This window comes from Gopherus evgoodei, chromosome 20 (assembly GCF_007399415.2).
Source record: "Gopherus evgoodei ecotype Sinaloan lineage chromosome 20, rGopEvg1_v1.p, whole genome shotgun sequence".
In the NCBI taxonomy this organism is placed as follows: Eukaryota; Metazoa; Chordata; order Testudines; family Testudinidae; genus Gopherus; species Gopherus evgoodei.
In genome coordinates, this window is record NC_044341.1 from 104,353 (window position 1) to 127,590 (window position 23,238).

Here is a 23,238-nt window from a genome sequence, read left to right on the forward strand (position 1 = left end):
AACACTTAAATCATCAGGAAAACAACTTAAAAAAAAGAAAAATTACAGTTTTATAACTACAAAGGGACTCCATAACTGTTGCTTTTTTTAATAATGGTTGTGTACAGACTTTAATTTTTAAAGCATTATACCATCATTTTTATGATTATCCTATCCCAGAAATGAAATATAGTTATTAAAATATTACCTTTTCAAAATCATATGTAACCTTTTCTATTGTTTTTTATACTGTTAAATTAAATAAACACCAAGGGTTCCTGGTTGCTTTGGAATAATTAATGCAGCTTTTGTTTTGAGCTTTTGTGGCATGATTCAGTAATATTAATTTGAAAGAAATTACTTCTTCCTATACCAGCTTTCTAACCTCAAAATGAGAAGGAAAATGTTGATCAGCACAATAAAGAATTATTTTAGAGAAAAAAATTATGGTGTCAATTTTTTACAGTTGAGTAGCAAGTGTGATGATTCTTCATCTTTGTCATGTATAAATCAAAGCCTCAGGTACTTGGACGCAGGCTGTAAGTCCAGTCTGCTGCAATGTCTCTGAATTTTGTGACATTCTGCTTCAACAGACCGGAAATTCAGTGGCAGCTCCATTCATTTTAAAAAAAGAGATTTTACAGGAATGACGACTTATACTATTGTGGACAAGTTTTTCAAAACTGCCTTCTTCAGTTTCTTGCATCTTCTTCTGAAGTACTCAGAAATGACCACTGTAGAGACAGGGACCACTGGTCTGTTCCAGCATTGCAGGTTTTATGTGCCAAAAAAAATGTGAACATGAAGATGCTGCTGTACTGGTTGTCATCATCTTTATATTAAACTTTATTTTACATTGTGCAGTCTTCAGTGTGCTGCGCAGTTATATATTGATAATGCAGCACATTGCTAGAAGTTGGATGTTTTGGCAGCTTGGTTTACACATCTGAGGAGGCATGGAAGCTAGTTTGTGGTTGTGGAACAGGAACATTCTCTAGATGTTTATGCTAAAGTTATCAGCACTGAAAGAGTTGTTGACATCTTAATTGCCATTATGATCCAGACTCGTTATCCTAGTGAGATAAAGGGGACACTTGTCAGAGCTATTGGTTTGTTTGTAGAATGAGGAAGACAACACTTCAAATTACATTTGATTCATATTTCAAAGTTATTTTTACAACCTGAGGGTTACATACCCTTTTAATGGAATTCTGGAGTCTAGAACAATGATTGGGCAAAAAGTGGACTACACAATGCATTCCATGCAGTCTTGCAAAACCATGACGCGACATCTGTCTGAGGAAAAGCAGTTTTGTGCTTCTGCCATTATCAATTAAAACATGCTTAAACAGATAATGGTTTTCATTGTAACTTGATTTTGATCTTAATCTGGACTCATCTGATTTAGGATTTCCCTTTGCTCTGAATTTCTCTCTTCAAATATTAGAGAATTTCCCTAAACTATTGAGGATGAGTATGGTTAACATAGCTGCAGCTGATGTAGACTGATTGTCCGGGTTCCCAGCTACCTACCTCTACAACAGCCATTCTGAAAGTGCCCCCAACTTGTTGTCTTCCTTCTTTCTCCTGGAAGGAAAAAATTCATTGTAGATTGTGAAGCCCACCTATTCCTCCTTGACAACAATTGATACTATTTCATTTGCCACTTTCTCCTTGTTTAAGAATAGTGACTTACCCATATGATGCTGAGACCTCCATGCTTTAATTATTTTCGACTGGTAAAGATGTGACTCTTTACATTTTGGTGACTTGACTTTGTCCACTTACTGGAGCAAATTTCTAAATAACTTGCACACTGTTCTGTAATTTTCTTTGAGAATTTATGCATTTAATGAGTACAATGTATACAAGGGCTTCCTGCTTTCTTTATTGTAGCTCTTTTTCACAGAAAGAGGAGATATGAAGAGTAGCCAAATCTGTGCTAACTAGTAAACAGCTCTGATTTGTGGAAGAATTATAGACCTTTCGGATGATCTGAAGGACAAACCCAATTTTTGCAAACAGTGCTTATGTAAGCAGAAACACAGAAATGTTCACTACCAATCAGCAGTTACCTCAGGCTTTGTGAACTGATCTAAAAACAATTGTGGGGGAGGGGAGGAATGTGGTACCTCTGGTTTTATACATACTTGCTCTCTATGCATATCCATACATATCAATAGTTATACTTTTTAAATGTTACAAATTTACCAAAACAGCAAAGAAAGTGACAGGAATGTGCCCAGCCATAAGAAAACTCATGCATCCTCTGGGGTTATTTGTGCTTCTATTCATTTAGATGGTCACTGTAGGTCAGACAAAATACAGTAGAAAATAAAAATCAATATTGCCTCTAAAGCACATACTATTGATGATTAAGAATTAAAAGCTCTTGGTTTTAGGAATATTTTTCCATGAGGACAATGTGGTTTATAGTTTTTAATTTTAAATTGTATCTGATACAGTCTGATAAGCTTTTATATCAAAAAGGTAAAAACTGGTTAAGGTGACTTGGACTTGCAAAGTGAATACATAGTTTTTCATCTCTAGGTCACTGGAGTTTAAAATTAGATACCGGTTGATGCATCATGAAGCTGCAGATCTCTTTTTCCCCTCACTTATAGCTTCAACAACTGAACATGGGGCAAAAAGGTTAAAAAAAAAAAAAGGAGAGATAAATGCATCTTCCCAAAAGGGGTGCTCTGTGCCCCTCACCTGAATAAAATTCAAATAGTTCAACAGAGAATTGTGTAGACCATTTGTTAGATGTTGGTCATCTGTGTGAGGGCTGACAGCAATTTTGCCATAAATCCAGATTCTTTTTCCTGCATATGTTTTGACTATGTTTCTATCAACTGCTGTTTCCCATTGAGTCATAACATGGCTCCAAGTGCTTACTCTTCGTGTTTGGAAAGAATGAGCCTTTGCCTTTGTGGTGAACAAAATTTATTTCTTACTCAGTGAGGGTTACATAGTAAAACCACTTCTTGCTCAGGCATATCTAGTTAGCATGGCCATGACATCCTTCATGGTTAGCCTGTTTGGACCTGGACATCACCATACTGGTTCTACATTACACTTCCATTATTTGTTCCTAAGTGGATAGCACATGAGGGGAAGTTATTTTTCTAGTGTTTTGAAGAGTATACAATGGCCATTATGCTGGGGTGGAGAGAGAGCTTTTGTCCACAAAAGACAGGGATAGTTTGAGACTCCAGTGTGAAGTACACTCTGACCAGCTTCTCCTTCTGGAATCCTTCAGTTACGAGGTTTGTGCTACTGAAATGAGGCACCTCACCTGTTGAGACTAGCTGCTGTTTGGCACTGTTTCTTCAGGCCAGGTGTGTTGGGGAGGGGGCAAACTTGCTACAGAATATGAACTATAGTAATTGTAAATAGTTAAACCAAGCACTCTTTACTGAAGAATTCAGGAGAAACCTCACAAACTGAAACTGTTTCCTATTAAATTGTATGCTAGTAGGGCTGACAGACGATTACAAAGAAATCTCAACCATCAGATTAAAAAAAAAGTTGTGATTAAATGTAGTTTTAAATGCATTGTTAAACAATAATAGAATGCCAAGTTACATTTATTATAAATATTTTGGATTTTTTGACATTTTCAGATATATTGGTTTCAACTACAATACAAAATACAAAGTATACAGTGCTCACTTTATATTATTTTGATTACAAATATTTACACTAAAAAAAATTAAAAAACTAGTATTTTTCAATTCATCTCACAGTATCGTGCAAGTGCAACTTACAAATGTAGAATTTCTTTTACATAACTGCAGTCAAAAACAAAACATTGTAAAGCTTTAGAGCCTACAAGTTGATGCATGAAGGAGCATATGAATGTTTAGCGTATCTGGCAAGTAATAACGTGCAATGCCAGCTACAATAGTGCCATGCGAACCCGTTCTCACTTTCAGGTGACATCATAAATAAGAAGGGGGCAGCATTATCTCCTGTAAATGTAAACAAACTTGTTTGTCTTAGCTATTGGCTGAACAAGAAGTAGGACTGCGTGGACTTGTATGAGGTGGATTGAAAAATACATTTTCTTTTTTTTCAGTGCTAATATTTGTAATCAAAAATAAAAATAGGTTACATTGTAAACTTTATATTCCGTGTTGTAATTGAAATCAATATATTGAAAATGTAGAAAAACATCCAAAGTATTTATAATAAATGTACATTCATATTCTGTTATTAACAGAGCAATTAAAACAGATTGTGACTATTTTTTAAATCTAGTAAATTTGTTCTGCATTAATTGCATGCATCAACTGCAATTAATTGACTGCCCTAAATTCTACTAGGGCCCATTCTATCCTAAAATCTCCCTTCATCCTTGACTGCACCTCTCAACTTACTTTTCCTTATTAGTGGCATTATTATTTAATGTTTATATAACAGTAGCATCCTCTGGTCAAATAGGTGAGGGCCCCTTTGTGCCTGGCACTTTACAAACATAGTACATAACAGTATCCCAAAGAGCTTACAATTAAAACTTAATTACCAATTTAAGTATGTCTTGGTGTTCTAATTACATCACATCTTGTCAACTATCTTTTACTGGTTATCTCCATAAGCATTTGGCATACCATTTGTATGAATTGTGCTGTATAGAACAAAGCTGTAGTATATTTTAGTTTGGTGATCAGTTTGTACTATAGAGCCCTAACCGAACAATATGTTTACCCTGAACTATAATCACATTGGTGTGGGGCTGACTCAACACTGAGAACAGTTAACATCTGTTGACCCTGCCCAGGCCTGTGTGTATAGTTCACAGCAGATGCAAGCTTGAGCTTTGACAAAGATAAAAGAACCCAGCTTCCCTCTTTCCCCTCCCCCACATAAAAAAGACTGAATGTGAGGCCATGAGGATTGAGCTGAAGTTAATTAAATACTCTGATTATGAAGAGAGAGAAAAGTCTGGCACTGTATAAGAGAATGAAAAAGGACACAAAATGTTATCCATTACAGACAAGATACTCTGCCAGCATGAGTGTCATGAAAAGTGGATTTCAGCTTTCTGGACTGGACAAGTGCTGTATGGACTGACCATTGGGTGAGAAATACTTTATTAGACAGGGAAGTAATATGTTAATAAGTATAGGTTCTAGATTTTTTCTTTTTTTCTTTTACCTGTAATCTTATATTTCCAAATCCTTTTACTTGCATCTATTTGAATCTTTAACTCAAGCATTATTAAATACATTTAAATTTGGTTTTACTACAGACATGTCTAAGTGTCTTGTCCTAAGGAGAGAGTGTTGAACTAAGGTGAAGCTGGTAAAGTCAGGTTCACTGCTTCCATGGTGGAGTGGGTTTGTGTACATTGCAGGTGTCTGCAATGTAAGGGACAGGGCACATGAGTGTAACCATGTGGGGTATGTAAATTTCTACTGTGCCTAGGAAAAGAGCAGGGTTTGTGCAAGCCTGGAATGGAGACAGTGTTTGTGTTGCCTGCAGCTGGTAGCTTTGAATTTCCCTTGGTGGGCACAGACAAGACTCCTTCACATTATTAGCAGGGGGTAGCGGCTCACCCTGCATATCCTGGTTAAACCAGAAAAGTGTCACAGGGACTTTCTGGTGCTTGTAGGAATGACTGATTACATTGGGATAAGGTTTCATTTAACTATGAAATCGGACATGACCGATTGATTGATACTCTGTGCCAGAATGACAGGCTATTGATTAGTGGTTCATGGGTTTCAGCACAGGAAGCTTACTTACCCTGTTCATGGCACCATTTGTATCAGAAATTTATTCTGTGATTTCACAATGAACTGATGGGCCTAAAACAAAGTAGAATTGTATTGTCAGATACCATATTACAGGTCTCAACTATATTGTTCTAATAGTGCAGTTACATGTTTCCAGGCTTGCTTAGCGATACACCACATTGGGGCACTGTTCTGACCTGGCCAGCTGCAGGAAAAAAGCATTGTATACAAAACTGACAAATTTTATTTTTTCCTGTTCCATAGATTTTAAGGAAAAAAAAAGATACATTTTTGCATCAATCTGCTAAATATGAATGTTTCTGAAGGCAAGAGCCCGAAGATACCATCTTTTCCAAAACAGAGTTGGAAAGAGTTAGAATTGGAAATGGAAATAGAGTTGAGTCTATTTGGCCCAACATATTTAAGTGCTTTGAAAACAATATTTCAAAGACAGAGACACTCACACACATACCCCTTCAGGACATTGTAATGGCCTCAGTTTAAAGGCTAGGTATGCCCCAACAGTTCTAACTCTGCCAACGAGTGATTTACTCATGAGATGTTGGACTCTGAAATCCTTCTGTCCTTGTGAGACTCTTATGAGAGAAGTATTTGTTAAAAAGTAGTCTCTCTGTTAACTTGAAGGCAGACTGCCTACACAAGGATGCATTCTCTGCTCCAACAGCTGCCAGCTCTCCCTATCTATCAGCCTCTGCAGAGTGGCAATATAATCTTGTGCTTAAGGCACTAGACTGGGAATGAGGCGTAGTTGGGTTCTATTCCCAGTTCTGCTACAGATTCTTTGTGACCTTACATAAGTTGTTTTGCCTCTTGATACCTCAGTTTTTTTAGCATACCTCATGAGGATTTATGATCTTCACTAAGACAAAAAGGGTTTATCTGATTGTCAGGACTTCTCTGCAGCAGGAGGGAAGCTGACGTGAGGCAAAGCATATGAAACTGAGGATTCTTAAAAAACAAACAAACAAACAATAAGGCTTTCCCATGTGAGCAGTTATGGAGCTGGAGGGCCTGTGTATAGATATAGATGGTCCTGAAGAAAGGTAGTTGCTCCTAATGTACTGGAGTGACCCAGCCTTCTTGTGTTTATGTAATTTATATATAACTTTTACAGTTGAACAATATATTTAAATATGTTATGTTTAGTACATTGGAACTCCAGGTACATGGTGTTAACATGGGGGTAAGCTGCAGTATTGAGGAAAGGGGAGCTCTTTTCTCCTCTTTCCTGTTTACAGACCAAATCCAACTCTTGGTTGCATGAGTTTCATTGTTGCTGCACCTGAAGACCAAGGTGGAATGATAATGACTTGAACATTTAAAAATAAAAATCTGACCTGGCCAGAGAGGCAAAGGGGAATAAATAGAGACAGTAAAAAGACCAATTTGCTTCTAAAGAGGTAAATAGTACACTGACAAGAAAGGAGGGGGGAAGGAAGGAGCGTAAGGTGAAAGGATGAGAAGAACAGAGCTGGAAAAGATAAGGAAACAGATTGTGGGAGGGGGCAGAGGAGGAGGGTGTTGGTTTGTTATCTTGGCTTTGTAAGGCGGTTGAGAAGGTGACTGTAGGGTTCTGACTGATGCTGCATTGTTTTAAGTTATACAGAACTTAGTATTTGCACATGTAGCTTTTGTACAGTCAAGCTGAGTGTTTGCCACCTATATATGTGAACAGATTGAAATTCAGCCTAAATTTAATGCTTTAATGGCCATAGCTTTATATTTATACAGTGATGAATATCAAGGAATGAATAAATCCAAAGAGAGATATGCCCAAGTAAATGTGTTTTGATGAACTGTTCTGTGATGGGGCAGAGACCCCCCACATTAGCCATGAGATGGTTAAGGAGAGCCTGTGGTCTCAGTTGGCCCTGTCTCCCTACACCTGTAGCGTATGTCAGGCATGGAGAGGGGAGTTAAAAGGACGAGACTGAGGGCTTGCCTACACTATAAAATTAAGTCCACTTACGGTAAGTCGACATAGAGCCACCACAGTAATTAAAGTGGTGGTTTGTGGCCACACCTGCTCCTTCTGTCAGTGGTGCACATCCTCACCAGGAGTCCTTCCACCTGTTGAAGTGGAGCATTGTGGGACACTGACAGTGGAAGCCCAGCATCTCTGGGGTATCAGCACTGGGGCAGAGCCCAGCTGTGAGCCTGCGCCCAGCTGACAGCTTAGGTTGCCAGCCAGGGGTGGGGGGTCTCCAGCTGTCAGCTCCACTCGGGGATAACAGCCAACAGGTGATGTAAGTAACCCAGTGTCTACACAGTCACTGTGTCACCCTAACTACATCAGCATATGTGCTACATCTCTCATGGAAGTGGAGTTATGTAATCAGTGCAGGAGGGGACTTACTTCAACAGAAGCAGCATTCTAGCATACACGCTGATATAATTAGGTTGACATAAGCGACCTTGTGTTGACTTAACTCTGTAGATTAGACCAGGCCTCAGCCTAGCTCAGGGCTGACCAGGAAAGAAAGCAGAGCTCTGCTTCTCTTGATGGGAGAGAAGCCTGGTTGCAGCCCAGACATTTAGATTGCTGAACAGATAAGTTCCTGTCAAGTAGGGATGATCAGACCCAAAGGGATCAGTGGAAGCACAGACTTTTGAGGCAGGATCCCCTCAAAAGTATGTCAGATGACCTTGTTTTGAGTTGTGGCTTTTGGTTTGTTTACTGATTTCACTTGGACCGTAACATTCTAAAAGGAGTAGGACTGAAATGTGCCTGGGCAGAACGCCAGAGCACCACTACCTTAGACCTCATAGAGACAGTGACTCAGACCAACAATTGGGTATTGTGCCCTTATGGGCCACAAGGGGATGCTGCAGAGGCAATCCTGTCACAAGACCCCAGGAAAATAAATGTAAATACTCACACCATTAGGTCCAGACTACCATTCCACCAAGTAAATAAGGCTGAATTGCCTTATAAAAATAGTGTTTATACATATATATAAAATCTGAAAGATGATATTGCTCACCAGTTATAAGGAATGAATCATCTGCAATTGAATGATAACTTAATTTTCTAGAATGTGTGTTGTTTTTTTTTAAATTGAATCTCAAATAGCCCTCTTAGTTAAGAGAACCAGTCAGACCCTTTCTGTGCCACAGTTGTGCTTGTGTAGCCACAGAGATCCATCAGAATTTCCAACACACGTGAAAACAAGCAAGTTTCCTAAAAAATAATCAACTTTGGTGTCTGGCACTATATATAACAATAATATTGCTCTTCCTTACTCCTCTGAGATTAAAGATAATCTTTAAATTTGGTTATTAAAATGACAGAATTTTGAACAAAGGTGTTAAAAGCCTATAGGCAAGGCCCTGAGCGCCTTACTCAGAGACTGATCATTTCCTTATATTTGTACACATGGAAATCCATGCTGCATGCAAGTCTTCTGTGTGGGAAGATCAGCCACCACTGTCCCCAGAACTAATGGAGCTGCACTGCCAAAAAAACCAGCAGGTTCCCAAGGACGTGGAGGCATAGAGCTTCTGCACCAGTGATCCTGTGCCTTCTGTCTCTGCCTACATTTTTTATGTTGTGCCAACCGCTGATGGCCTCCAAGGGATCTGCCGAGACTCACAGATGGAACTTGGACCCACTGCTTCTTCCTGAGGTCAAACCCTACCCCTCTGATGGGAGACTCCGGAGGGAAACTCCAAAAGGGGAACCTGGTAAAATACTCTTCCACACTGATAAGCCCCTCCTGTTGGTCTTTCCATAGCCTGGGCATTCAAATACTTGGTTGTCCAGCAGTTCTTACTTGGACAAACTCCCACCAGGTCTAATGAATTTGAATTTGTCTATATCCAGACCCCTCAGTATTTGCCTCTCTATGAGTAAAATATATAGTTGTTTTAAATTAGCAATGTTGGATCATATAAACTGGAAATAACTTGTTGGAGACAAAGGGTCAATACATGCAGTATAAATGCAATATGATTTAAAAAAACTATAAAAGAAATAGTTTATTTTTTTCTCTCGAGGACTAAGGTTGTCCTGAATTACAAAAAAAAAAAAAAAAAAAAAAAAAAAAAAAAAAAAAGGGCTGGGGGAGGAAGAGGGAAGGAGCCTAGACTCATAGAGTTTTGCATTTCTGGCTATTGGGAAAGTTTGTTTCATTGTATCAGGTTAATTTTGGTCATAGTTAAATTTTGCTAGAAGCCACAGCAGACTGAACAACAAATTGATTTTTTTCCTGACTATAAGTTCAATGCACAAGGTTTGAACTCCATTAAATCCTCCAGCAGTGGAAGAAGCTCTCTTTGGTGTTTTGAAAAATCTCTGAGACAGCTGAAAGATGACAGAGGATGTGACTTTTTATTGGATACCATAGTGTTCTTACTTGGCACATTTTAGTCAAGAAAGGTATGTTTTAATTATTGATATTTCTTTCATCCAGTTAATAACCAATTAAAATTATATTGTTTACCTCTAGCAGGCTCTCTTACTGTATAAAATATCTCTTGCACCAGTGTTACTACAAGTGTTTTTAGTATAACAGGAGCCTATTAAATTATACTTGCAGCATATTTTACATTAATGCTATCGGCATAATTACTTATCTTTTATTGCTACAAAAACATAGTAAAACAGCTTATCTTTGTCAACATATTGCATAATATTCAATACATATGTTAAAAAATATAAATAATCCTATCAGGTATTTTCAGGATATTTCACTGTAAAACAGAAAGCAGCAAAAACACCTCTCTGTACTAAGTGCAAGTCTTGTGATTTAATGGAAATATTACCAGCTTTAAACTTTATTTTACTATAAACATTTAAGCAAGTGCTGGCAGTTTTTCAGTATATTTTTACTTAAAATATTTATTTTAATAAACCATGACCACAGTTCTCATTATGTACCACTTATTCACTGATTATATGTAATATTTATATCAGATACTAATGTAACTGAGCAAAGGATATCTATCTGAAATTATGGTATAATTATTAGTATAATAATAAATAAACCTTCACTGTGTGAGACAGTCAGTGGCAGCCAGATTTTCTGATGTACTTGAAAAACTGCAACTCCCATTGACTTCAGCTGCAGTTGTTGGTGCTCAACAATTCTGAAAACCAGGACCTGAAAATGTCTTCACCTATTTACTCATACAGAAGGAAAGTCTAGTAGCCTTCACAAGAGTGCACAATCCAAGGCACAGTGATACTGCTTTGGCATATCTATGATGTAGGATAACAGACTACAAAGAAGCCATAAAAGGGTTTCACAGTCCTTTGAATGCAATGGAGCGGTGTGCCACAGTGGCTGTCTCCACAGAGCATGTGGGAGATGGTTCCTAGTGAGATGAAGGAAGGGCATGGGTGAGACCACTGGGCCTCACCAAATCTTTATAGGTCGCTTGTGCAAACCCTTTGTAAATCCTATTTGTTTAGGCTTTACATGAGTGATGTGCCTTTCACCATTAATGACAATGGTTCACATGACAGAGGTAATATCTTTTATTGGACCAACTTTTTCTGGTGAGAGAGACACGCTTTTGAGCCACCCAGAGCTGTTTTTCAGGTCAAATGACTTTTAGAAAATAATAGCTCTGGTACGTGAAGAGAAGCCATGCATACTATTCCAGCCTTCTTCAGGGTGAAGCTACTGCTGAGAAGCATAACTTCTAAAAAAAAAAATCCATCTGAGAGGTCATTCTTAGCTATCAGCCTAATGGGATAGTGACAGGTATTTCTAGAAAATGTTCTGAAAAATCCATTAAACATATTCACTAAATAATAATGTTTTATTAACTATCAAAGGAACTGTAACTAATCAAAGGAAGTATAACTAATCACTGCAGGTTTCTTTTAAATCCAGTATACTATGTTTGACGTTTATTTATAATAGCTAACAGCCTCCTGATTTTGTGGCTTTCAACCCTCTTCGTAGCTCTTCTGATTTCTCTGTTATGTGCCTTGGTAGGCATAAGCAATATCCAAGAAAGTTCAGAAGTAACATTCCCCAGTATACAATTTATGTAGATTTGAGATTTTTTCTATATTTACTTTAGATATTAACTAATTATTAAAGGCATATCTACTAGACTTTAATAACCTCAGTAAGGACCCAATTCTGCAAAGGTCCAAGCACCTAAACTTCCATTGACTTCAATGGAAACTGAGGATGCTTAGTACCACGTAAGATTTGGGCCCTACTAAGGTAATTTTTATTTTTAATTTGAAGAAAAAAAGCTAGAAAACATCACTGTATTAATGTTGTACCTGAGATATTAAAATCTCAGCTGTTAATGAAAGAGTGATGTTCTTTATGAGCTTGGTTACTATGTTTTGAATGTGAGAGAATCAGTGTCAGCTTTTGTGTAATATAGTATAGAAGGGCTGCAACTGTGACAATATCTTATGTTTATCTTTCATGGCCTTTAGTGCTAAGATGGCAGAGTAACCATGGGAGACTGGAATTTTCTTGGAGGCATCTTGGAGGAAGTCCACATTCATTCCACTATTATTGGAAAGGTCTGGTTAACTATCCTTTTCATATTTCGAATGCTTGTCCTAGGTGTGGCAGCTGAAGATGTCTGGAATGATGAGCAGTCAGAATTCATATGCAATACAGAGCAACCTGGCTGCAGAAATGTTTGCTACGACCAGGCCTTTCCTATCTCTCTCATAAGATACTGGGTCTTGCAAGTTATATTTGTATCTTCACCTTCCTTGGTCTATATGGGCCATGCTTTATACAGACTAAGAGCCTTAGAAAAAGAGAGACAAAAGAAGAAGGCACAAGTAAGAATGGAACTTGAAGGAACTGAACTAGAAATGACTGAAGATCGGAAAAGACTGGAGCGAGAACTCCGGCAACTGGAGCAAAGAAAGCTCAACAAAGCACCCCTGAGAGGCTCCTTGCTCTGCACTTATGTGATACATATTTTTACTAGATCTGCAGTTGAAGTTGCGTTTATGATTGGCCAATATCTTCTTTATGGTTTTCAGCTCAATCCTCTTTATAAATGTCAGAGAGAGCCATGTCCAAACATAGTTGACTGTTTTATATCAAGACCAACAGAAAAGACAGTGTTCCTATTATTTATGCAATCAATAGCAATTGTATCATTGTTTTTAAACATCTTAGAAATTGTCCATCTAGGGGTCAAAAAAATTAAAAAGGGACTTTGTGGGCCTGATAAAAACAGGGATGACTTTGATGATTTCTATGTAAGTAAATCCAAGAAAAACTCTGTAATACCCCACCCTTGTATGGGAACATCCGCAACTCCACAAAAAACTCTCCCTTCTGCCCCTAGTAGTTATACAATGTTAATAGAAAAACAAACTTACATGGCAGGCCATGATGTTCAAAATTCATCTTCTGCATTCCAATCTGTTAAAAACAACCATACTGAAAATAGCAACAATCACATGCATGATGAAAAAGAAAGTAAATTGCCAGATGAGATGCAAATGTCTAATACTTTGTACCGTCATCCTCGAAATACCAGCTCAAATAATAATGAAGGCTTAAGCAAGGTATTTGGGACAGAGATTAATGGTAGTCAGCAACAAGATGAAAAGAAACATTGCCTCAGTGGCATGCATTCTAATCTAGTTGCTGCTTCAGGTCTGTACTTGGGAAGCCTAGCTGAACTGCCACTTGGAAGTTCATTGCAACCTGATATGACTTCTCCTATTTCAATTAACTGTGCTCGAAAGCTTCGTGGAGTCAGTTCCCCATGGAACTGCTCTACAGTAGTTGAGAGTGAAGGGTCTCCAACAGATTCTCCTTCCATGAGCAGCAACCGAGGACAAGACAACTTAAGTGGAAACAGAGCCCAAGACCTTTCCAAGACTGACCTAAGAAAAATTGGCATACCAGACACTCCTGATTCTCTAAGTGAGCTGAGCTCAGAATCCAAACAGAGCAGAAATTGTGAAAGTCCTCAGGCTTTCTCTCCCTCTCGGCGAATGTCATTGGCAAGTAATGCCAGCAGCAGGCGTGCTCCCTCTGATCTTCAGATCTAAGAGTTTGTTACCTTACCTATATGTTACATGAATGAGCACTTTGGGAAACAGTGGCATTATTGGACACTGTCACATGAATTATACCTATTTGTAATTGTAGTTACATTAATCAACTTTCATCAGCTCTTTCATGGAGGTAATGCAAAGAACTGTGCCCCCTTGTGCAGTAGTTAAGAACTCCTAAAATGAGAAATTGATAATAAAAAATTATTTGCTCTATTGGATTTTGTCATCTTTTTATTAAATCTAATAGAGCAGATAATTATTAAGATGACTTAAAATCTAATAGAGCAGATATCCCCATTATCTTTCCTGTTCCTAAAGCAAACAGATGTCAAAGTAACTTTTAATATAACCCAGTAATTCCTGTATCAAGTCCATCCAAGTTCAGCCTAAAAAATCTATAGATCACTGCAATTATTTTTTGCGGGGGGAGGGAAGAAGTGATGGAGACAGGAGCCATCTTTGTGTGGAGGCCTTGTGCCTCTTCATTGCCTCTTTTCACCCTCACTCCCACATAGCTCCATGCCAGGGGGACTGTGCTGACAGGGATTTGCTTGCTGCAGTTGCCTCTGAAAAGCACCCTAGTGGGGGTTCCACATCAGAGATGGAGAACATGTATTTTTTGTTTGTTTTGTTTTAGTGGGAAAATACTGAAAAGAATGGACCTCCACTGCCCCCTCTCTAGATCTGTGGAACCCACATTCCACGAAGCACCTGTGAAATATAAAAGGGTTTATGTGAGGATAGGGAGAAGTGAGCACTATTCCACGTAGCCTGCATGCTCCCAGGGAGCAGCCCCAGTTGTTTGGCTTGCCAGGGTAGGAAATGTTTTCAGCACCCTCTCTGCCTAAGCAGTGGAGCATCGAAAAAACAAAAGCAAAGCAACACCCCCGCCCCCCCCCCCGAAAACAAAAAAAACTGGAAAAGCCAAATGGTGATACAGCGCCCAGGACAATTGGTGCCCAGGGCAACTGCTCTGCTCTTTCACCCCTAGAACAGGCCACACACGCTTTCCTCTGTGCCTCCTTGACTTAAATTCACAGTTTTGAGCAATATTTCCATAACTGATAGTGCAACATCAAGGTTAAAACAAGAAAAAGAAAACCAAAAGCTAGGAAATTGAAAAGTCATTTTTCTTTTAACATTAGGCATGTTGCACATGGTGAAGTATTTACTATTCTTGTGTATCTTGTTAAATCTATCTACCTTAGGCTTTTCTTTGGTGACTATCACTTTAGCATCTGAGGTAAATACATAGTTGTATGTTATTCTATTGATATTGCTAAATAACTACCTTACCATATACAGGATGTGTAATATGTTCCATTAACAATCATGTAGTAATCTTAACTTTTGCATTTTCTGACTTTTAAAATTTTATTTGGGAATACTTATATTTGCAATAATGTATGTGTTTTGCATTCAGTTTTCTGATTTTTAAAAGAAAAAATCCCTCTGCTTAATGCACTCCTTTTGCACTGTATAAATAATACATAAATAGCAATAATGTTACTTTTTAAATGGTTCCGATTGGGCTTTGAACTTAATATCTTAGTTCACTGAATTATGCAGAAGTCTGTTAAAGAATTTATATCCTGCTACTTCTTTTTGGAGATAGTTTACTGCAAGAATGTGTCACATAGTAATGACAGTATCTTTTCAATAGAAAAACAAACATGAAATTTAGCTAACATTAAAACTTAAGAATTTGCAGAATATGGCAGAATGCAACAGAAATTGTTGAAAGACCCAACAATAAAATATGGGTGTTATCTTCACATCCAGTATGTTGTCCTAGTTCTGCTAATGATTAATAATGATTTCTGGATTTTATAATGCCTTTCATCAGTATACAGCAAAGCACTTTACAATGGCGATATATATTATCCCATTTTAAAGATGGTGAAACTGAGGGCAAAGCACTGTTTTTTGCAAGGTATTTGAGTGTGCATAATTCTTTGGTTCCTCCTGCATGGAGCTCTCCAGCTGAAACCTACTCCCCACAGTGGTGGAGATATTTCAGTCATGTATAACTTCATTAATATTAATTCAAATTATTATTCAAACCTGGTCATGATCATATTGAAGCGAACACTATTTCCATCTCAAGTGTCAAAGTTCATCTATTTGTATGTTCATATGGGAATGATTTTTTTTTTATAGTGGAGGAAAGCATTGCATTTAAGTCTTGTGAAACCATGTTTGAGATCTGATCCAAAGAATACTGAAATCAATAAGAACGTTTCAATTGACCTCAATGGGCTTTCGATCAGGCCTTTAAGATTATAGAAACATATGTCTGAAAGCAGGGCCAGTGCAAGGATATTTTGCACCTTAGGCGAAACTTCCACCTTGCGTCCCCCTCTCTTCTCCCCCCGAAGCTTCGCTTGTTATAAACTTATAAAAATGAATACTGCATAATGTGGCATTGTTCATTAGAATTAATACATGTTCATCTTGAAAATTTATTAATTTCAATATTTAGTCGACATATTTAATGAAAATAAATGGCCTTGGGTCTCCTTCACGTGGCTAGAGTCCCTCTTGCCCCCACCCCCCATGGATCTGGAAAGGGCTGTTTTGGGGATCAGAGCACAGAGCTGGGAGTCAGGATCTGGCTTCTATTCTCCACTCTGGCATCAACTCACTGGATGACTTCAGGCAAGTTACGTCCCCATTCTGGGCTTCAGCTCCCCCCCAGTGCTAAGGTGTGAAATGGTCCCTTGCTCCCAGGGCTGGCTCCAGGCACCAGCCGAGCAAGCGCCTGCTTGGGGCGGCAGATTCTATGGGGCAGCATGGCAGGTTTGTTTTTTTTTGTTCCCTGATCCGGCCTCCCTGTAAGGGGCAGAGGAGGGGACTGCCCTGCAGCAAACTTGGCAGGGCAGCCTGCGTCCTTTCCTCCCAGCCGACGGGAGTGGCGCAGAGTCCTCCTGGCAGGCGGCACGGCGATTGGGGCTGCCGGGCGAGCGTCCCGCTGAAGCTCTGGCTGCCCCCTTTCTCTCTCTCCCCCTCCCCCCATTAGACTGGGCGCGCACTCCGCTGCATGTCTGCAGCACGGGGAGTCCGCCTGCCCCCTGGCTCTGGCCCAAGGCAGAGGTGTCAGTGTCCTTCTGGGCCTGATTTTCAGAGATGCTGAGCACCTGCAGTTCCCCGATGTCTGTGGGAACTCTTAAGGTTATCAGTACTTCTGAAACTCAGGGCAATTTATTTCAAATGCTTGGCCAGGACTGAGCCTGCAAAGGCAGGTCTATATACACCCCTCAATCCATATCAGATCTGCCATCAATAACAATACAAGCAAACAGGAGAATGATGAAGGCACTTGGCCCAATGCTGGGAGTGGGGAGGCTATGGCCCTAATGTGGTCACTAAACTTCTACCTAGTAAAGTTACTGGTGCATCTGCTGTCATTCAGTGGGAGAACAAAAAAAGCCCCCAGCGGGTACTTAGTGCTGTGAACTCCAGGTGAGAGAGAGAGGGAGGTTTGGAGGAGGAAATCAAACACAGTGAGAGGGGAATGCGAAAGGTCTGCAACATGGCACGGCAGGCTGAGACTTTTATCTCCCCCCCAATCTCCCTGCAGAAGGGGAAACTGAGGCACAGCGTGATCTGATTCCCTCTCCAAACTATTTTGCAAAGGAAGGGGACGGGGGCTCCTATCCAAACCAGTTCCCTTCCCATCAACTCTGTTTTCCCTGCTGCAAGACCGCTGTAGGGGCTGAATATTTCCATTAAACTATGGCTCCTTCATTTGCCCTGCAACAATAAAATAGACCGGCTGGGGGGGGGGCAAATAGCCCCCCTAAAGCTGTGTGGATATTAAGGTTTTTTGGGTGGGGGCATGATAATATTCAAGATCAATCAAATGCCCAGCTCAGCTTTCTAACCATCCAGCAGCTCTAGGGCAGGGAAGGAAGGTGCTCTTGGTGCAGAGTGGTCGCAAAACGGGTGAATTTAGCGGGGGTTTGAGGGGTCCGCTTGAAATCCCACCTGATGCAGCCACACAGAATCACTGGCAGCGCTGAGAGAGGCCAGGAGTGGAAACAGGTGGCCTGGGGGCGGGGGGACATTGCCGTCAGTCCTGGGCTCTGGGATGGACTAGGCTGGGTGGTGGGTTCAGTCTAGTCTTCCAGCCTGTTGCTTTCACTGGAGTTTGTGGTTTTCATCTGGCTCCACCGAAAAGATCAAACAAGCCCAGTAGAAAAGGAGAGTGAGAGAGGCGGGAAGGAGTTTGTAAGGGGTTTAAGTGTCCCATCAGCAAAAGAGTAAAACCAGAGTTTGACTGGGTTTCCCCCCAGCCACCACTCCTGCAAACACTGGGGAAGGGGAAGCTCCATCCCACACTGAGGCTATGGTGAGGGGCATCAGGGGAGGAAGGAAGCCACATGGCAGTCCCTTCCCCCAGCATCCCCCTCCAGCCCCCAAACTCTGTCCCAAAGCCTGCACCCACCCCTCCACACTCCCTCCCAGAGCCTGCACCCCTCCACCCTTCCTGCACCCCACCCCGTGCCCCAGCCCGGAGCCTGCACCCAGCACCCAAATTCCATCCCACTGAGCCCTGGGCAAAGCTCCTTGGTCTGACTCCCAGCCCCTCTCCAAGGTTTGCAGCTGTCTGAAGGTGCCTGCCTTCCACACCTTCCTCATTCACATCTCATTCATTCAATAGGGCAACTGATTACAAAGTGGAGGAAAGATCTTATTCTACTTCTAGCAAAAGGACATTTTTCTTTTACCTTATATACTACCTTAGGGGCCCGCTATAACATATTACCAAGGTTCAATACAAAGTCATGTAAAAGTTATACAAAAATGCATAATGCAGAGATTTATCTACAACTGCATTGACTGCTGTGTGCAGTAATATAGTGACCCCTGGGTCTCTCAATGAGGCTATATACTCGGGGGAGGGGGGCGGTGCAGCAGCGAGTCGGGGACAAGTGGGTGGGCAAGCAGCAGGTGGGCAAAGACACAAGCAGTGAGCCAGCAGGGGTTCTAGGGGCAGGCATGGGGGTTTCTGACAGGGGAGGGAGAAAGTGAAAGGAGGCGAGTGGTGGGTGGGGGACTGACTAGGAGGAAAGCAGCAAGTCAGCGGGGGACTAGGATGTGAACAGGGGTGTGATGGTGGGGCCGAGTGGGGAGGGGGTGGGTCCTATTTTACTGCTGTGATCTGGTCACTCTATGTGTGCCAGGTTTCAGAGTAGCAGCCGTGTTAGTCTGTATCTGCAAAAAGAACAGGAGTAATTGTGGCACCTTAGAGACTAACAAATTTATTTCAACATAAGCTTTCATGGGCTACAGCCCACTTCTTCGGATGAATAGAATGGAATACTTCTTTTTGCCTATGTGTGCCGTTTCTCTTCCCCTCCCCCCAAACCTTCCTCTTTGGCCCACAGCTGTTTTGACAGGGTGGCGCTGAGGAAGGAGGGTTTGTTTCTGTGAGGCGGGCTGTGCTGGGGGAAAGAGGGGGCATAAAATAAACATTATTGAAGAAAATCAGTTGTACAACTATCGAAACATAAATTATTTTCCTAATATGAAAGTGAAAATCTATAATTAATATTCTTTTAGAATATGGTGACGTCTATCAATATGGGCAAGAGATAAAGAGATATTGGTAGAAAGTACCCAAGTGGGAGTAAGAAAAGAGCCATATACAATATGATGTAATGTATGTAATATATAATTTTGTTATTATGTATACAGTCATAGAAAGTAAATAATACATGGAAGAAATGAAAGGGGTTTTGGGTTTTCTTTGTTTTTTTCTTTTTAAGTCATCCCTGCCGGGGCTCCATCGAGACTGTTCAAATTGGGCCCCGCACTTGCTAAAGCCAGCCCTGCCCACAAAGCCTCTGTGATGCCAATTAAATAATTTATCTTATATACGAATATGTCCCACTATGCCCACACTACTATTTTTAGTATCAGAGGGGTAGCCATGTTAGTTTGGATCTGTAAAAGCAGCAAAGAATCCTGTGGCACTTTATAGACTAACAGACGTTTTGGAGCATGAGCTTTCGTGGGTGAATACCCACTTCGTCAGATGCAACATCTGACGTCTCCAAAACGTCTGTTAAGTCTATAAGGTGCCGCAGGATTCTTTGCTGCTTTTACTATTTTTAGTATGCTATCTTGAGCTGAGCTAGTTCAAGTCCGTGTACCCAGGCTGGGACTCTCACCTCCCAGCTGCAGTGTAGACATATCCTACGAGAATTTAAGTCCTGCTGGAGAAAACTATGAGTAAGTGAAAATTGAATTATTACTCAAAAACTTTTGCATCCTGAATTGTACTATTAGTTATAAAATGTTTTACATTAATATTACTTTTGTGTGATGTTTTCTTTACATTTCAGTTCATTGATGATTTATAAATGACTACAGAAAATAGGAACCACAGTTTAATCCAAAGATGTCCTACAAAAGCCTAAAAATCAAGGTTAGTAAAATATTAAGTCTTAAATGCAACAACGTAACTAAATGGTTCAGAGCAAAGTTTAATGGAGGGACAATAAGAAAGTAGGACATGCCTGGAAAAAGGGCAAATATAGTGCCCATCTATAAAAAGAGAAATGAGGACACCCAGAGAATTACAGACCAGTCAGCTTAACGTCTGTACCTGGAAAGATAATGGAGTACATAAGCAATAAATTTGCAAACACCTAGAAGATAAGGTGATAAATAACAGTCAGCATGGATTTGTCAAGAACAAATTGCATCAAACCAACCTGATAGCTTTCTTTGAGAGGGTAACAAGCCTTGTGGATCGGGGAAAGCGATAGATGTGGTATAGCTTGACTTTAGTAAGGCTTTTGATACTGTCTCAGAAGAACTTCTCATAAACAAACTAGGGAAATACAACCTAGAGGGAGCTACTATAAGGTGGGTGCATAACTGGCTGGAAAATCATTCACAGAGAGTAGTTATCAGTGGTTCACAGTTATGCTGGAAGGGCACAATGAGTGGGGTCCTGCAAGGATTGGTTCTAGGTCCGGTTCTGTTCAATATCTTCATCAATGATTTAGATAATGGCATAGAGAGTACACTTATAAAGTTTGTGGACGATACCAACCTGGGAGGGGTTGCAAGTGCTTTGAAAGATAGGATTAAAATTCAAAATGATCTGGACAAACTGCAGAAATGATCTGAAGTAAATACAATGACATTCAATAAGGATAAATGCAAAGTATTCCATTTAGGAAGGAACAATCAGTTGCACACATACAAAATGGGAAATGACTGCCTAGGAAGGAGTACTGCAGAAAGGGATCTGGGAATCATAGTGGGTCACAAGCTTAATGAGAGTTAACAGTGTAACACTGTTGCAAAAAAAGCAAACATCATTCTGGGATATATTAGCAGGAGTATTGTAAGCAAAACACAAGTAATTCTTCTGTGACACATTTTTCATATCTGTGATTTTGGTAGGGCCCTAAGAATAAATGTCCACACAGGGAGTTAGTATGGACTAGCTACTGCATTGTAAATTCACACTGTAGCTCATTGATTCTAATCTCAACCTTTCCTGACCACTGTATCCCGTTCAGGAGTCTGAAGCCTGAGATCCACTGCCTGGGGCTAAAGCATATAACTTGGCTTCCCCAGGCTCCCTGTGGTGTAGAGTGCCAGGCAACTGCCTTGCTTGCAGCCCCCCTAAATCCACTGACGCACCTCCTCACCGAGGTTGAGAAATACTGATGTAGACACAGGGGCGGCTCCAGGCCCCAGCACGCCAAGCGCATGCTTGGGGCGGCAAGCCACGGGGGGAGGGGTGCTCTGCCGGCGCTGCTAGGGCAGCAGGCAGGCTGCCTCCAGCGGCTTGCCTGCGCAGGGTCCGCTGATCCCGCAGCTTCGTAGGACCAGCGGATCCTCCGCAGACAAACCACCGAAGGCAGCCTGCCTGCTGTGCTTGGGGTGGCAAAATCCCTAAAGCCGCCCTTGCGTAGACAAGTAAACACACGGCCTGGAAGACTTCTGTGTACCCACAGCGGGTACGCATACCCTTGGTTGCAAACCGCTGCTCTAGCTTATTTTGCAATAATTTCCCTGTGTAGACAAGCCCTTTACACTCGTGGGCAGTTTATATTCTGAGCAGCATATCTGTTAGATACTCCATAGCAAACACATAGGACCTCGCCTTCTTTTCTTTTCAGATCACTGTACTGTAGCTTTCTTCCCCATCATGAAGAATTAAAGAAGGCAAGACAGGAACTTATGCTCCCCTGCCCTGGCAGTGATACAAAGTGGCGGCCGCCGGGCATATCTAACATGCAGCCCCCTGACACTGGCAGGGATACTGCGTAGCACCGAGCATTTATCAGACTCTCAGGGCCAGCGCTACCATTTAGGCAGCCTAGGCAATCGCCTAGGGCACCAGAATAATTGGTGGGCGCTGTTTTGCCCGAGGGGCGGCAGGTGGCTCCGGTGGAGCTGCCGCAGTGGTGCCTGCGGACGGTCGGTTGCTCAGGCGGCTCCAGTGGACCGGCCGCAGGCATCACTGCGGCAGCTCCAACGAAGCCACGGAGCACCGGACCCTCCGCAGGCACCATTGTGGCAGCTCCACCGGAGCCGCGGGACCAGCGCGCGGGGCGGCAAAATTGCCATTGGCCTAGGGCGCTCAAACCCCTAGCGCCGGTCCTGCAGACTCTGGCCACTGCAGTGACTTACATACCATGTAGCAGCAGAGCCAGTGGGTCTGTGCAGCTACTTGTATGACGCTGTATCCCAGCACTTACTTTTACATCGGGCAGCACCTGGCCTTCCCGCTCCGAGCGCAACCACGGGGCACCATGAGCACAGCGCCCCACAGGGTGGTCTCAGCGTGGAGTGACTAACGCCAGTAACTGGGTGGGAATGGCTTCGGCCAGAGGCAGCTGACCGGGGGATAGACTGGCCAAGTGGGCAGCGGGGAGAAGGGGGCTGAGCTGGACAGGGCCTGAGGGAAGGCGGGAGAAGGGAGCTGAGTGGCCAGGCGGGGGAAGGGGGCTGGGCAGGGCCTGAGGGAAGGCGGGAGAATGGAGCTGAGTGGCCAGGCGGGGGAAGGGGGCTGGGCAGGGCCTGAGGGAAGGCGGGAGAATGGAGCTGAGTGGCCAGGCGGGGGAAGGGGGCTGGGCAGGGCCTGAGGGAAGGCGGGAGAATGGAGCTGAGTGGCCAGGCGGGGGAAGGGGGCTGGGCAGGGCCTGAAGGAAGGCGGGAGAATGGAGCTGAGTGGCCAGGCGGGGGAAGGGGGCTGGGCAGGGCCTGAGGGAAGGCGGGAGAATGGAGCTGAGTGGCCAGGCGGGGGAAGGGGGCTGGGTAGGGCCTGAGGGAAGGCGGGAGAATGGAGCTGAGTGGCCAGGCGGGGGAAGGGGGCTGGGTAGGGCCTGAGGGAAGGCGGGAGAATGGAGCTGAGTGGCCAGGCGGGGGTAGGGGGCTGGGCAGGGCCTGAGGGAAGGCGGGAGAAGGGAGCTGAGTGGCCAGGCCGGGAAAAGGGCTGGGCAGGGCCTGCGGTGGGAAGGG

General features: G+C 42.1%; 1 protein-coding gene and 1 long non-coding RNA gene across 2 annotated transcripts; one reads left to right on the forward strand and one right to left on the reverse strand.

The window, feature by feature from the left end:
- Positions 1-68: 68 nt before the first annotated feature.
- Positions 69-23,092, reverse strand: LOC115637694. Its single transcript, XR_003997327.1, has 4 exons — positions 22,476-23,092; positions 5,731-5,792; positions 1,513-1,566; positions 69-1,052 (listed from the first exon to the last, which is right to left on the reverse strand). It is a non-coding gene; the product is annotated as an uncharacterized LOC115637694 (long non-coding RNA).
- On the forward strand, positions 11,862-14,569 carry GJA9 (gap junction protein alpha 9). The gene has a single exon (XM_030539188.1). The coding sequence runs from the start codon at positions 12,169-12,171 to the stop codon at positions 13,738-13,740; it is 1,572 nt and encodes a 523-aa protein (XP_030395048.1). The 5' UTR covers positions 11,862-12,168; the 3' UTR covers positions 13,741-14,569.
- Positions 23,093-23,238: the final 146 nt, after the last annotated feature.